Source organism: Mytilus trossulus, chromosome 8, assembly GCF_036588685.1.
Source record: "Mytilus trossulus isolate FHL-02 chromosome 8, PNRI_Mtr1.1.1.hap1, whole genome shotgun sequence".
Classification (NCBI taxonomy): domain Eukaryota; kingdom Metazoa; phylum Mollusca; class Bivalvia; order Mytilida; family Mytilidae; genus Mytilus; species Mytilus trossulus.
This window is the reverse complement of record NC_086380.1, coordinates 20,837,443-20,853,563: the sequence shown is the minus strand read 5'-3', so window position 1 is coordinate 20,853,563 and position 16,121 is coordinate 20,837,443. Positions and strand designations below refer to the sequence as shown.

Genomic DNA, 16,121 nt, shown 5'->3' with positions numbered 1-16,121 from the left:
CTTTTGTCCATGATTTTTTATTTAGACAGTGAGTGATTTGAAATATTTCTCATCTGAACTAAAGAGTCAAGTTTTCAAAGTTGCCTAGTTTATAAGATGGAGACGATGGCAAGTATTGGCTAGTTTTTTTTATTTATGAAAAGAAATTGTTGGTATATTTCTTACCTGAACTAATAGCCCAGCCTTCAGAGTTGACCGGTGTATAAGGTGCAACAGATGACACACATTGACTAGGCTGTATATAATCGTCAAACTGTAAGAATCTTTTAAGTTCAACGACAACAAGTTCTGACAAAGGATTTGAGTCTGTATAACTGTTAGTTGATAGCCAGGTTGTCAAATCAAAACCTAAAATAATGAAAAACGTAGTCAAATTTCTTCAAAAAAAGAAGAATATGTGTCTAAAAAGTTAAACATAAAATTTGAATAATTTAAGAGAAAAAAATATATAATAGTTCTTTCTGTTTGGCCAAAATTTAATCTTCATTGGAACTCTGGTTTAAATTCCACATGCATTTACCACAAGAGTTTATAAATACAAATGTCTTTATACAAGCAATACTGGCACTGCATTCTACTGATAAACACTAATAGTCATATTTCAGATGAAAGATCATAAAGAAATCTTTATCTTATCTCCATTATGTTTGAAAAAAATCATAATTAAAAAAAAAACATTTGTTATTGAATAGCAATGAAAAGAAACATTTTGAACATAACTTTGACTTTTCTTACTTGGATTGCCAGAGAATGCAAATCCATTGTTCCAGTTACAGGACTTCTTTGGTAGTTTGACGTTATCTAATACTGTATGCCTAACATCACAACTGTCTCTGTCTGAAGTCTCCATACACAGACCAATGTCAACAGATACCAGGTACATTCCTTCACTGGTTAAATCATGGATCACATAGCTGGAAAATAGAACAAAAAAGAAAAATTAGTACCACAAAAATAGGATAAAACTAAAACTGTAGAGCTGAAGCTTCTACATTTTTTTTGCCCCAAATATCTGTTTATATCAGAGACATGTATGTTTTACAGTAATATTAGGCTTTGTTGAATTTCATCTTGTAGATTAAAAAATCCACAAAAACAATAGTCACCAAGATATGTGTCACCTTATTATCACGTTTATCAATTCTGTATGCTGCCATCACCAATATTACCCTTCTAAGTCTCAGTTATTGTCAGAGGCAAGGATCAAATAAAAGTTTCAATAAATAAATATTCTTGAAGCATTATATATATTTTATTTTGCACTAGATTAAACTTACTCCATTCTAAGTCCTCCTTGTAAGGCAAAGGATTGAGGTTTCCCCCACTGGAAATGTAACAAGGATACAGTAGCATCCATTGTTTCAATGCCAAGAGTGATTTCATATGTACAGGGATCAATTTTAACTTTGGACTGGATTTTCTTATCAATATACCCAATGTTAGAACACATGGTAACTGATGTGCAATCTGATTGGATGTTCAATGATACGTCTGCTGGTAGAGTAATGGAGTCTTCAAGTTTACCACATTCTAAAAAAACAAATATGTACAAATTTTCTGGATTACTTTACAAGATTTACATACTTTCATATGGAGAATTGAATTCACACATATTTAAACCAGGCAAGGAAACTTGAAGTCGAAATTTGAAGAACAATTGAAAATATAAACAAATATTCAGGTAAAATCATGTGAACTGTAAGAATATATAAGAAGATGTAGTATGAGTGCCAATGAGACAACTCTCCATCAAAGTAACAATTTGTATAAGTAAACAATTATAGGCTAAAGAACACCATGTTCTTACCATCATTAAGTCTGCCATTGGCTGTGGTGAAAGGTGACACAGAGTGATCACATGGGGTTACTTGAAGGTAGTCACTGATTCCAGTATCTTGTAACAGTTTGGTTGTTGCCTTTGAAGGTAATGGATCAACTTTAGCTTCATTCTCAGCCATTAAAAAGTTGTCCAGTGAAAATGCTGCAACATAAAATATGCAAATTTATGCAAATGAAAATTGCAATAAATTAATGTACACCAACATCATCTTCTTTCTTATCACATTTTGAAAACAGTAAATTCAGAAATATTTGAAGTTTTTCTCATTATTGCCAAATTGCAACAGAATTGGTTTGGCAAAAATGACAAGAGCCTGATATAACTCACCTGCATATTCAGGCATTATAAAATTGACCTAACTGTAGATCTTACTAAATAATACATATAAACTCAAAACTGCAAAATTTCCAAAAAAATGACTATTTCTATTTAACAGGTACTGTATTACTGAGGTGTAAAAAGTGAAAATCAAAGTCTCCCTGCAAACAAATCTGGTAGCAGAATCGTGAAAACAAATAGGTCACACAAACCAAACAGCATAAGTTCCAACACAACGGAGAATAAAGCAAGTTAGACCATTTAAAGCAAGACTTTTTCAATTATATCAACATACCTGAATCAAGGAAAGTTGAACCAGTGAAACAATACTGTTTAGGAAGCTGTGTACCACTGAACACGGTCATTTCAAAGTCACATGACCCTGATGTTTCAAAACATATCTTAATTGTCATATCCAGCTGGAATCTTCCTGCTGACTGAAGGTTTATGATAGTATATCTGAAATATCATACAATATCATATCAATTTTTTATCCTTGTATTTTTATTAAGTAATATGGTTATTTTGATGACAGGACTCAATGTTTCAAGAAGGGAAATATATTTTGTTATCTTCCTTAGTACTGTACATATGTCTTCTTTCAATTACTGTGGATTCATTTATTTTTATGGGTACCAATTTTCGTGGATTGTGGAAAACTTACATGTTCGTGGATATTTGATTTCATGGTTTTGCCGAAGTCTGCATACAAGCCATAAGAAAATTTGTCATTCGTTGAACATTTAATTTCGTGGTTGAACTGATCCCACGAATTCCACGAAAATTGGTATCCAACGAATAATAATGAATCCACAGTAAGTCATTTATGATTTGTTCCATCAAATCAATTCAACATTTAAAATTTTTAATTTATTTTAAAAATTTTATTGATTTTGCTATGATATTTTTCTTCAATTTCTCATGCCTTATTTCCAAGATTTCGGTCTACTTACGTGAGTCTGACAACATTCATCAAGGTCTTCGTCTGTTCAACTCCTACAATTTAACAAGATTTATCAAGACACGGTTGCCATCCTTTAAAATTCTTACATCATACATATTTTTGAATAAATAATAGTGATTAAATAGCATCATACAACAAATTGACATAAAATCAACAAATCAAGTAAAAAGTAACAAATTAAATAAAAACATTGGAAACTAACATCATTAACTAGCAACTTCTTCAATTTGACCTACATAAAATAAGTAACTTACCAAATGCATATCCATTGAGATCTACTGTTTCTGATACCCTTTCTATACCAAAGTTTAGTTTGTGGTTACAGGGATCCAGTTCAACAAAGGAATGGAAACCTTGTTGTAGGAAGTCAGAGTTCATACAACAATCTACAGCAGTACATTTATCATGGATGTTACACACTGCATTGGCAGGGAGGGTTGGCAAGGTGACGTCTGCTGCACAATCTGTTAAAAGTACAAGTATAAAATTAGAGTTGAACAAATCTTCATTAACTAATGTCTGCACAATCTTAGTGCGATGATGGGTGAAGGTCATGGTGATCCTTAGAAAGGAGTTCATTTAAAGTAAACAATCAGCCTTTAATAGCCGAATATGCAGTATGGGCTTTGACAAAAAAAAAATTTTTTAAAGAAAATCTTTAACATAAGCATTATGAACTATGATCAAAGAGGTCAACCATTCAGAGGAAAGGGGAAATAACTCTTAAGACAAAAACAGTAATACATTACCTTTCTGCCATCTCTCTGCACTGATTGGTGAATAATCAGCCACTGTGCAAGGTGTTCCCAAAATATAGGAATTTAATCCAAGTAAGTTAAACAAATCGGTCTTTTCCTCAGAAGAGAATGTCTGTCCAGATGTTTTGCCAATACTGGTGAGGTGACTAGCCAATGAAAAGCCTGAAATTATAACAATTATTCAATATTTAATATGTGTAGTGACAATCAAGTATAAATTACAATGCTATTTTGTGTATTGACTACCATAAAATATGTCGTCTAAAGAATGATAACTTTTTGGTACCAAAAGCCGTAACAAAAAAACTTATTTTTTTTATCTGCAACTGTAAAAAGTAAGAATATTTTGTTGATCAAGTTGTTTTAAAACAGTATGATAGTCTTTCAAAACATCGACCTATTTGTGCATAAAACTAGCAAAAAGGTTAGTTTAAAGATATTTTTTGTCAAAAGACTTCCTTGGTAAATCAAAGGCACATTTAATTAGGTCTATTCACCTGCTGTTGAATATGGCAGATCCCAGGCACATTGTCTCCATGGTATCATAGCATCAGTGAAGGCATCCATTTCTATCTCACATAGTGAGGTACTGTTGAAACATATCTGGATCTTAAGATTTACTCTGTATTGACGCTCAACTGGGAATGTTTCTATTTTGTATCTGTAAGACAAAAATATCGTAATGATGATAAATCAACGATCAATATACACCTTATCGTTCTCCATTACCGGACATCATAAAGGTTCCCATAAAATTTTGAAGTCATAATACAAAATATCTGACGCCACAATGAAAAAATGATTGTTGTATGGCATCAAAAGTTCAAGCAGGACTGATTTCTAAATAGCTATAACTTGTAAAGTCATAATAGGAAATGTAATATTTCTAAAAATGGTGTAAATATCAACATTTTTGTACAAATAGATTAAAAAAAATACTAGTTTATTCCTTTTTTGTTGAAAAAGTTGATGATTAAATTGGATTTCTACTTACGTCAACTTTACAACTCCTTTCAAATTAAACTTTTTCTCCTCACCTGCAACAAAAAGCAAAATTTTCGTTATCAGCATTTTTTTATTTTTAAATTAAAATGATTTATTTTTGCAATTTATACAAAATATTAAATTAGTATGCTTGACAAATATTTTTAACAAGAAAGAAAACACCAGAAATGAAATGAAAGTTTTTATACAATTTTTTTTATGGTTTGTAAACAAACTTGTGGTAAAATATATGTAAGTTACATAATAAATTGTAAGTCTACAGTCAACAGCTGGTCAAATACTCCCTCTCAGTAAGTTATTATTATTAATAATTATCCCTAATCTTTCTACAGTAATTACAAAGATATGTTTATTTTTATGAGGAATGCCATTTAAAAAGGTAATTACCAAAAATGGTTGCATCAGTCAAATTCAACTTTAGATTAAATCGTTCAATGCCAATTTTGCCAATGTTTGTACATGGATCTAGGTCAATGTATGTGTGGAATGGACGTCCCAGGAAATCAACATCAGAACAGAAATCAACAGCTGTACACACTTCACCAATAGATCCTACCGTTGATGGATGGAGTGTTGCCATGGGAACATCAAGTGGACACGCTGTAAACATATACAAAATCAGGAATATATTAATAAATCTGTTCTAATTTATAATTTTTCTTTTTTTATTTCAAATTACAAACTGAAATTGCAAAGCTGACATTCTGCTTTACTAATGCAATATATTGAAGATTTACATACTAAATAGTTTTTCCATTCTATTAATAATTATTCACTTTTTTGTTTACCTTTTAAACATGGCTGATAGGTAATGGGTACTACATGTGCACCACCGGTCCCCGCCATTTTTTAAGGTTTGTTTTGCTTTGTTTGCTTTCTTTGTAGAATGTTTTTTTTATCCTTTTATTTGGTCATTATGTTTCTTTATAATATTGACTATGCCCCTTTATATTTTCTTACTTTTTTTATTTCCAGCTACTATGGATTTATTTATTTTTGTGGGTACCAATTCTGTGGATTGAGGCAAATTTGTATTTTTGCAGATATTTGATTTCGTGGTTTTACCAATATTTTCAGGCAAGCCTATTTGTTTAGAGGCCAGATGAAGGACGCCTCCAGGTGCCGGAATTTCTTCCTGTTGGTGACCTTCTGCTGTTGTCTGTTATATGGTTGGGTTGTTGTCTCTTTGACACATTCCCCATTTCAATTCTCAATTTTACTATTGACAATTTGTATTTCATTGAACACTTAAATTTGTGGTTTACCTTTATCTATAAAATCACTTGATGCACCACAAATAAAAAATGAATCCACAGTATACATGTATATCAAACAGGGAGTAATAGTTATTTACCATTTTTCCATCCCCCGACTGATGGACTGTAGTTGATGCCTGAAGGTTGACATTGTGAGGGAGACATCATTTCACCAATCTCCAGGTCTTCCAGTAAACTTGATGCCTTTACAGGGGTCAGTAATGGTAAACTTGATGTCTTAGCAGGTTCCAGTGGTGATCCTAGGGGTATGTGCTGATAAGTATTGAAAGTATTGACACCTTCAGTATTGACATCTTCTTCAGCATACCAACTGTTTAAGTTGAAACCTAAAAGTATAAAGATTATTATTTGTTGGAATATTATCATATCAGTACATGTCCAGGCCTTGAAGGCTAAAACGTAGTGCTCTGAGCACAAAAATCATGCTCAAAACATGAAATCTAGCAATTTGATTGGTTGATTTTTCGAGTCTAAGTACAAAATTCATGCTCGAAAGTTTTATGACCGTCAGGCCAGAGGTTCACCAAATTAAGTTATTTTATATCATATTATATAAATTGTATTGAGTATTTAAAACTGAACCTTCGCATCAGTCAAATAGATAGGAGGGGGGGAAATGTTAAAGAAAATAACAAGATTTTATATATAATGCGTATCTCTTTAAATATATATTTTTTTGACAAATTTATTTTAAAAATTTGTTATGTTCTGTATTGTTATGTAATTGTTTATAATCAGTCAGGGGCATTACTTAAACAAGTAACAATTAAAATTACCTATACAAGTAATGTTGAAAACGAGGCTTATTTAAATATAACTTATATAAGTTATTTTTATAAATAATATTTTTATAGGTGTCCAAGAATACAGATTTTACTAGCTTTAAATAATTTTCACAGTTATCTGGTTATTTTTCCCTTGATATATAAAAACTAATTCTTCACAAACACTAATTAACTTTCCGACGCACTTATCTTTCATACCGACGCTTCTGGGTCAAAGATTGGTCTCTTGGGACTATTAAATTATCATTTTCCTCTAAAATCTTGAAAGTAGACTGATATAAATAGATAGATACTTGTAAATTAATTAAGACCTGAATTTATTTATAATTTGTAACCTAAATCAAATACATATGTGCCTCAGATGAGTGTAATTGCTATTTTTTTCAAAAATGTTTAAAATAACTCATTCAAGTAATATTTTTGTCATTATTTTCAAAGTAACCCTTTATCTCTATACTCCTTTCAAATCTGATAAATTCTTTATTTTATGATATAAAATGTTGTTTAAAATCATGAAAACTACATTTAGTCTATGTTTCTATTGAAAATTAAAATAACTCTATTAAGTAATTTTATTATTTTTAAAATAAAAAATTACTGATTTAAGTAATTAAAAAAAATAACTTGTTTAAGTAACGCCCCTGACTGATAATAATTAATGTTTGTTCTTTGTGTGTGTGTTGATGATAATCTAGATTTTGGATTTTATATCAATATTTTATTTCTTGACTTTGACTTAAACAAATTTTTAATTCTAGTCTAAATTGGTAAGAGAATTAATATAAGTAACTAAAAAGTCCAAAGTTTTAAAAAAAAAATGAAATTCTTTATTTTTCCTTTCAGGCATTCTGAATTTTGAAACCTTCATTTACAATTTCATATGACTATTTTCCACGCGGCTCACTCTGTTAATTTTAGCAAAAAATATATATGATCTATCAAAAAAATAATTATGACATCTCAGGCATGGCCACCTTTTTTCATGACGTCACAATAGTAATTTCAAAGGAAGACAAGATCATTTGACTTCATAATGGAATTTTGACCAATGAAGAACTAAGATCTAAAAAAACACATGTTGATTAAATAAAAATAATCAACAAGTCAGCAAAGGGTTAAATCGAGTAAGAATAAGGAAAACTGTCTTATCTCTTAGTTTTATCATTCCTCCTCTGTTGATTTATAAAATCTCGTCATAATTACCTGGTACGGCATAACTTGTATCGTAGTCACATGCAGGAATTGGTAGAACTTGTCTCTTGAAGAGTTCAAATGTCACATACTGTTCACTTCTGTCTAAGTACATGCTCATGTTCAGGTCTACATGGAAATACTCATCCACTTCATTGTAGTCAACAAGAAAACTGTAATACAAATTGATCAATATCATAATTTTAGGAAAAAAGAATAAAATATTTCCTTCTATCATAACTTCTTCTGTTCATACTTTGTTTTTTTTTCTTTTTTCAAGCCAGGTCTTTTTACAGCACTTGTTCTGGTACATTATAAACAAAACAGTTATAATATACCTAGTACATAATTTTTTTACCTTTTCAGATAGTGTCAAATTGAAGCAAGAATCAGAAAAAAAATTATATTAAGCAGCTCACCACACAAACAATATTTATTGGACATCAGTTATTATCAATGTGTTAAACTTACTCAAATATCAAGGCATCTAACAAATCTTTGCTATCTTTCTGTCCTGTAAAATAAACAAAATTATTCTTTTATTATTTTTTTATTTAATTAAGCAGCATGTTGTAAATAAAACTACACAATGACATTTTCATACAACATAAAACTACACAATGACATTGTCATACAACATAAAACTACACAATGACATTGTCATACAACATAAAACTACACAATGAACTGATTTTTTTACTCTTTGGTGGGTTGTTTTCTCTTCTATTTCCATTCTCAATTTTAAAGAAATGTATTGTTTCCTTTTTAAATTGTAGAAGTAGACAAGTAAAACTGTGAGCTACTTCTCACTGATGATACCCCCGTTGAAATATTTCGATAAACAGGAAGTTGTTGCTTGATGAAGCTGAAACACATTACAAGGTATAGTTGACTTATATAAACCCTGAAACCAAATTTCAGAAATCCTTGAAAAGGACAGACAGAGGTAAAACGGTATACGCCCCCCCCCCCCCCCTTTTGTTAAAGGGAGGGGTATAATAATCACACAAGACTTCTTTAATTTAAGCTTGAATTTTGTATTGTTAAAACTTACCCCAGTTGTAGGTCAGAAAGTCCAAATCAATAAAAAGCTTTTCTATACCAATCTTGAATGACCTTTCACACCAATTGAGGTCAAAGTAAGCATGGAAAGACTTCTTTAGTAGTGGTATATATAAACAGAAGTCTATGTAAGTACAGCGTGATGCAATATATCCTTTAGGTGTGGCTATAGATGATGGAGTCAGTGCTGTAAGGTTAACTAATCCTCCTAGACATTCTAAAATGAGGAATGTAGTGGTTATATATCAAAATAACAAGGTAGTGGTTACAATCAAATAACAAAATAGTGGTTATATATCAAATAACAAGGTTCAAATGTTGATAAAACATTGCTCTGTTAGATTTCTTTGAAAGCTTCCCATTTATTTTTAGATATGAGCGAATAGACTAAGCAAATAAGACATTTTACTACATTATGTCTTAGTCAGGGTTTCCCCTGGGTCAATTATTTTTTTCGCCATCTCTTTCGCCAAATAAATATATATTTCGCCACTTTATTATTTTTTTCGCCAAGTAACACAAATATATTTTTCTTTTAAAATTTTCCTTTTTTCCAGCCCCCCTAAATAAGAAGTGGTTTTTACAACAAAACGAAGCATCTTATCACTTGGAATTGATCCCTCGTGTAAGGTGTAGTCGTTACATTGAAGGATTACTCTCTTGCCAACCTTTTGAATAGATTTCTTCATAACGACAGTTTTCTTTTCTAGACCATCGTAAATAAGTTAAAAGTAAAACTATATGCTTGAAACCCGTGTGTAACTGAAACGATTTTAAAGTACCCACTCAAATTAATGATCTATATAAAAGTGAAATGATAAAGTTTTAAATCAGAGACCTTTCTTGCTATTGAACATCTTTCGTCATAACAACAATTTTCTTTGCTTGACTATCATTAAAAGAAGGAGAGGAAGCGTAAAAATTTTGCTTCAAACACGTGCTTCGTAAAGTGGTTTATAAATCCCTTTTGTGATATGTGACAGAAGCCATTTAACCATATCATTTTGTCATATCAAACAATCAACACCTTTATAAATTAGTCCTTTGATGTCGATAGCTATGAATGCAATCAGCTGATTATTGATTTTCTGTAAATATCTTAACAAGTTCAAGGTGAATTCCGAGTATTGTCTAATTGGTAAAGTCTGAGAAACTCGAAAAAAGTAAATAAACAAGATGGCTGAAAATAAATCGTTTAATATATTTCTTTCGCCAAATTCTTTCGCCAATGACGAATTTAAATCGCCACAATTATTATTTTTTCGCAAATTGCGAAAATGGCGACCGCCAGCGGAAACCCTGGTCTTAGTCTCATACATAGATGTTGATGTGAAGAAAACATTTTTTAACATGTTTTTAATCTAATATACAAAATACTAAACATAAAATTTCTATTATTGTACAAAAATGACATTTCTACACAAAAATGTTCCGACTACCTTTTTTCGGTATAGCCTACATTTGTGTATAATCTCTTAATTGTACTTTTCTAACACAGCAAAACATATAAATAATATTACCATCTCTCCAACCGACAGAATCTGATGGCTGAGATTGGTACATTGGACTGTTAATGTCACACTGTGGATCTTGTAGATATTCAGCTATACCAAGTTTCTCTAAAACCTGCTTAACTACAATGTCAGTCAATTGGTTCTGGAGAGAAAGTCCTTGCTGGGCCAAGAAATTGGAGGTTGAGAAATTGTTAAAATTGATGCTCCAGTCGCAAAATATTTTTGGAAGGCACAGATCCTTGACAATTTCTAAGGTTATGTCGCACGCTTCTCCTTCTTCTAAACAGACACTGACATTCATACTAATAATGAACTTCTTTTCAGCTTGTAAATCAATCACCATAAAACTGAAAGAGAATTGTCAAAAATAAAAAAAAAAGCAGAATCATACTTAAAAATTCACAATCATATATAGTTACCAGTGAAAACCATCAGTGTTGTAAGAATAAAGACAATAACAATCGAAATCAAGGAGTAAACAAAGACTCAAAAAAACAAATAGATATAGGAAGATGTGGTGTGAGTGCCAATGAGACAACTCACCATCCAAATAATAATTTAAAAAGTAAACCATTATAGGTTAAAGTACGGCCTTCAACACGGAGCCTTGGCTCACACCGAACAACAAGCTATAAAGGGCCCCAAAATTACTAGTGTAAAACCATTCAAACGGGAAAACCAACGGTCTAATCTATATAAAGGACATTTACATCAACAGTTATAAATAATAAATAAGAAACAACATGAACTCCACTAAAAACCACTAAAATTACTTAGAAATTTGAAATTAAACAGAGAATCATTTAGTTGTGTTGGTCAACAATGTAAATGTTTTTTCAAGTACACTTCTGAAAAATTAAATGGATAGGGGAATCCTAACTGATTCTGGGGAAAGATTTAATTTCCATTGAAATAAATAGAATTGAAAACAAGCAAGAAACTATAAAATTTAACACGTGTAAGATTAATGCAGTAACATAAATATGAGTCACTAATGGTATAACTTAAACTAGAGGCTCTAAAGAGCCTGTGTCGCTCACCTTGGTATATGTGAATATTAAACAAAGGAAGCAGATGGATTCATGACAAAATTGTATCTTGTTGATGGTGATGTGTTTTTAAATCTTACTTTACTAAACAGTCTTGCTGCTTACAATTATCTCTATCTATAATGAACTTGGCCCAGTAGTATCAGTGGAAATGTTAATAAAAATTTACAAATTTTATGAAAATTGTTAAAAATTGACTTTAAAGGACAATAACTCCTTAGGGGTCAATTGGCCATTTCGGTCATGTTGACTTATTTGTAAATCTTACTTTGCTGAACATTATTGCTGTTTACAGTTTATCTTAATCTATAATAATATTCAAGATAATAACCAAAAACAGCAAAATTTCCTTAAAATTACCGATTCACGGGCAGCAACCCAATAACGAGAGCCGTGGTGTAGTGGTAAGTGCATCAGACTACTAGCACAAAGGTTCCTGCTTCGATTCCCGTTTGGGATGAAAATTTCAGGAACTCAATTTTCGGCTCTCCCTTGACACCATTTGCGAGTATGGTCTTGAGGAAACAATGATAGTCCCTTGGAAGGGGACGTTAAATGGCTGACCTGTGTTAAGAGAGAGCCATATCTCTTGCACGTTAAAGACACCCTTGTAGATTTCAAAAAGGAGTAAGCTAATGCCGCTACAAGGCAGCACTCGCACCCGCAAAGTGGAAAGGGATTAATATAAGTTGCAAAACTTGTTTCCCAATCCACTATAAATAAATATGTTTAAACTAACCCAATAACGATATTGATCTGATAAGCAATTTTACCCCACGTCAGATTTGCTCTAAATGCTTTGGTTTTTGAGTTATAAGCCAAAAACTGCATTTTACCCCTATGTTCTATTTTTAGCCACGGCGGCCATCTTGGATGGTTGACCAGGTCACGCCACACATTTTTTAAACTAGATACCCCAAAGATGATTGTTGTCAAGTTTGGATTAATTTGGCCCTGTAGTTTCAGAGGAGAAGATTTTTGTAAAGATAACCAAGATTTACGAAAAAGGGTTAAAAATTGACTATAAAGGGCAATAACTCCTTAAGGGGTCAACTGACCATTTCGGTCATGTTGACTTATTAGTTAATCTTACTTTGCTGAACATTAATGCTGTAAACAGTTTATCTCTATCTATAATAAAATCTATAAGATTTTGTAAAAGGTAACGACGCCGGACAACGACGACGGACGACAGCGATGGACGCCGACGCCGGAAGCCGGATGCCAAGTGATGGGAAAAGCTCACTTGGCCCTTTGGGCCAGGTGAGCTAATGATATAGACTTGTTTGAAACAGAACAGCCAATTTAAATACTTAAGGGGGCTCGCGGGTCTAAATGATTTTTTTTATTCAATATAGGATTTCTCTTTATTTTTCTATAAATGAACTTAATCTTATACTTAATAGAAAAATGAAATAAAAAAATGGGGTCACCGTTCATTTACGCTCACAATCTGCCTTCGAAAGAAGCATACATTTTTGTTGATGTCCTCTTTTTCTGTTGAACTAATAGGAGAAAAAACGGTAATATCGAAATAAAAAAAGAACTAAATTACAGAAATCGCTCAAATTTTACAATTATTTAGTTTATGTACAGCTTATTTGAAAACAACAATAAAAAATATAGGTCACCGATAAGTTAAAAAAGATATTTCAATTCTAATGCCAAAAAATGGCATTTTTGCACCAAAGGGAGATAATTTGGAGCTTTTTACATGATATCTACATTTTAAAAGTCACCTGGGGTCAACACAAATTTATTTTTTGGAACGATTTTTGTACCAAATGATAAAGTTACAACTATCAAAGGTTATAAATAAAATTTGTATTGAAAAATCAATGTTTATTTTTTTTCTGAAAATCTTATACCCGCGAGCCTCCTTAAATCTGTAATACTCACTCTAAAAACATGATGTTGCCCAACTTAAGGTTTTTCACCATACCTGAAAAATGAAAGTGCCATAAATTTCACATATATATTATCATAAAAGCAGTAAAAATAATACAGTATTAGGTTCTCAGGCATAGATGCATTTTTCAAATACATGTTATGTGAAATTTTCTTCAAATCATCAAAATCTACAAATTCTTCTTTTCTGATTTAGGTACTTTTACAATTGTACAAATTGTGATGATGGACATTTGAAATGGTTTGTGAATGGATAATTATATATATAAATCTTACAATCTTATACAATAAGAGTAAACAGAATATTATACTTATTAATGAAAATTGTAAAACCAAGATGGCATCTTTTTTTGTATCATGTCATGTCATTTTATGGAAAAATCACAATCTGGGATTTTTTGCTTTAAAACGAGAAAATTAAAGAGCTACTACATCATCAATGCTGAGCCATTATAAAACAAAACACTTACCACTATCAATTGATTGATTGATTGATTGTTGGCTGCTTTACGCCGCATTAGCACAAAAAGGCTATTATATCGCGGCGATTATTTTACCACTATCAAATGAAAAGAAAGGCCTCATCCACTTACCACTATCAAAAGAAAAGAAGGCCTCATCTATGCCAAATCTATCTATTCCAGCTTTGATTCTGTACTGACAACCATCTAACAGTATGTAGAAGTGGAAGGACTTCTTTATAAACTCAACGTCCACACAACATTGTATACCGGTGCAATAATCTGGTATGTGACATGATACAGGGATATTGCTAGGTATCTCTGGTAGTGTTATGTCTAATGGACATTCTAAAAAAAAGATACAATTGTATAAGACAAATATCAACAAAAAACCAGGCATGCTTTTTTGTGGGGGAATAGCACCTTTATTGAGACTCCCGAATCGGGTGTTTTTAAGCTTGGGATTTCAGGATTGACCCTTTCGGGATCTGGGAATTCTTGTTTTTGAATTTCGGGACCCCAGGATTTCTTGTTTTTAAGCCCAGGATTTCGGGATTTCGTGTTTTTAAGCCTGGGAATTCGGGATCAGAACCCCTCCTACCCTCCCTCTTTTTTAAAATAACATTCACCAAATGCTAGAATTATGTTTTGATTGAGAACATGTCAATTATGGTTCAATTTTTTCAATATCAAAGTTTTATAAAGGAAGCATAATAGAATAGCACCACTTCAGTACCTATCTGACAAAAATAGTTTTATTTCTGAACCACTCAGGCATTTTATCAAAACAGCAGAATTCCCAATGTGACTCGATGCTAAATATATAAAACCCTAAATATAGATACTGCTAAATTATGATTTGTCTATACTGTTAACTAAATACAAATAAAAAAGGTAGATATCAAAATATTAGTCTTATGAGAAGAAAATTAATAAAAAGTTGTTTAAAATCTGTTTGTGTTAAGATCAATCTTAAGAATCTGAGTTGTACCTTAATATATAAAGCACAAAACAATTGATGTGAAAGCCTTGGAGGCATTCATTGGTAAAAGTCTACAGATTATTTGACACCAATCTTATCGCAACAATAGCTTGTTTTCAGATTGAGCATAGACTCAATCTTTGACCATCAAATGAACTGACCTTTATTCCATCCATCTGTTGAAGGAGAGTAAGGGGGACTACTCCTGCTACAGGATGGTTCTTCTGTCTAAAAGTACTAACCTTTATTCCATCCGTCTGTTGAAGGAGAGTAAGGGGGAATACTCCTGCTACAGGATGGTTCTTCTGTCTAAAAGTACTAACCTTTATTCCATCCGTCTGTTGAAGGAGAGTAAGGGGGACTACTCCTGCTACAGGATGGTTCTTCTGTCTAAAAGTACTAACCTTTATTCCATCCGTCTGTTGAAGGAGAGTAAGGGGTACTACTCCTGCTACAGGACGGTTCTTCCATGTACTGTTTGACACCGGTGGCTTCCATGAACAGATCTGAGACATAGTCTGGCATAAAATCCATAGCTTGGTCAACTTGATTTTTCAAGAAATCAGTTGCTGATATGTCTGAAAGAGAATATGAATTATTCATTAAAATGGTAATGTGAACAGACAGAATAATATTTGATATTTTTTATGAAAGTTTTATCAAAATAAATATTTTTCACTTGTATATATAGGATACCGGTTTTCCTGAGATTTCACTGGTGCAAGTTAGTTACAAATCTAAATTCAAGAAAACATTTTCTATAGAATTATATACAGAATGTAGCAAACATCGTCTTTTGCATTTGGTCAAACAGACCAAACATATTTTCAACAGGTTTACTTACTGCCTTAAGAGTTTTAGATTGCTGTTTGACTTGAGCTAAGTCTCCGTGTTGAAGACCGTACTTTGACCTATAATGGTTTACTTTTATAAATTGTGACTTGGATGGAGAGTTGTCTCACTGGCACTCATACCACTTCTTGTATCTATTTTTATCATCAAAAAAT

General features: G+C 31.8%; 1 protein-coding gene across 1 annotated transcript; it reads right to left on the bottom strand.

Annotated features, from left to right (window-relative positions):
* Window positions 1-1,273: 1,273 nt before the first annotated feature.
* LOC134727440 (uncharacterized) lies at window positions 1,274-16,086 on the bottom strand. Its single transcript, XM_063591822.1, has 19 exons — window positions 16,077-16,086; window positions 15,519-15,692; window positions 15,276-15,338; window positions 14,265-14,480; window positions 13,663-13,705; window positions 10,721-11,061; window positions 9,193-9,417; window positions 8,610-8,652; window positions 8,151-8,311; window positions 6,240-6,488; window positions 5,273-5,485; window positions 4,875-4,917; window positions 4,378-4,541; window positions 3,872-4,042; window positions 3,377-3,586; window positions 3,112-3,154; window positions 2,454-2,617; window positions 1,808-1,981; window positions 1,274-1,530 (listed from the first exon to the last, which is right to left on the bottom strand). The coding sequence occupies exons 1-19, from the start codon at window positions 16,084-16,086 to the stop codon at window positions 1,274-1,276; spliced, it is 2,964 nt and encodes a 987-aa protein (XP_063447892.1).
* Between the last annotated feature and the right edge of the window lie 35 nt (window positions 16,087-16,121).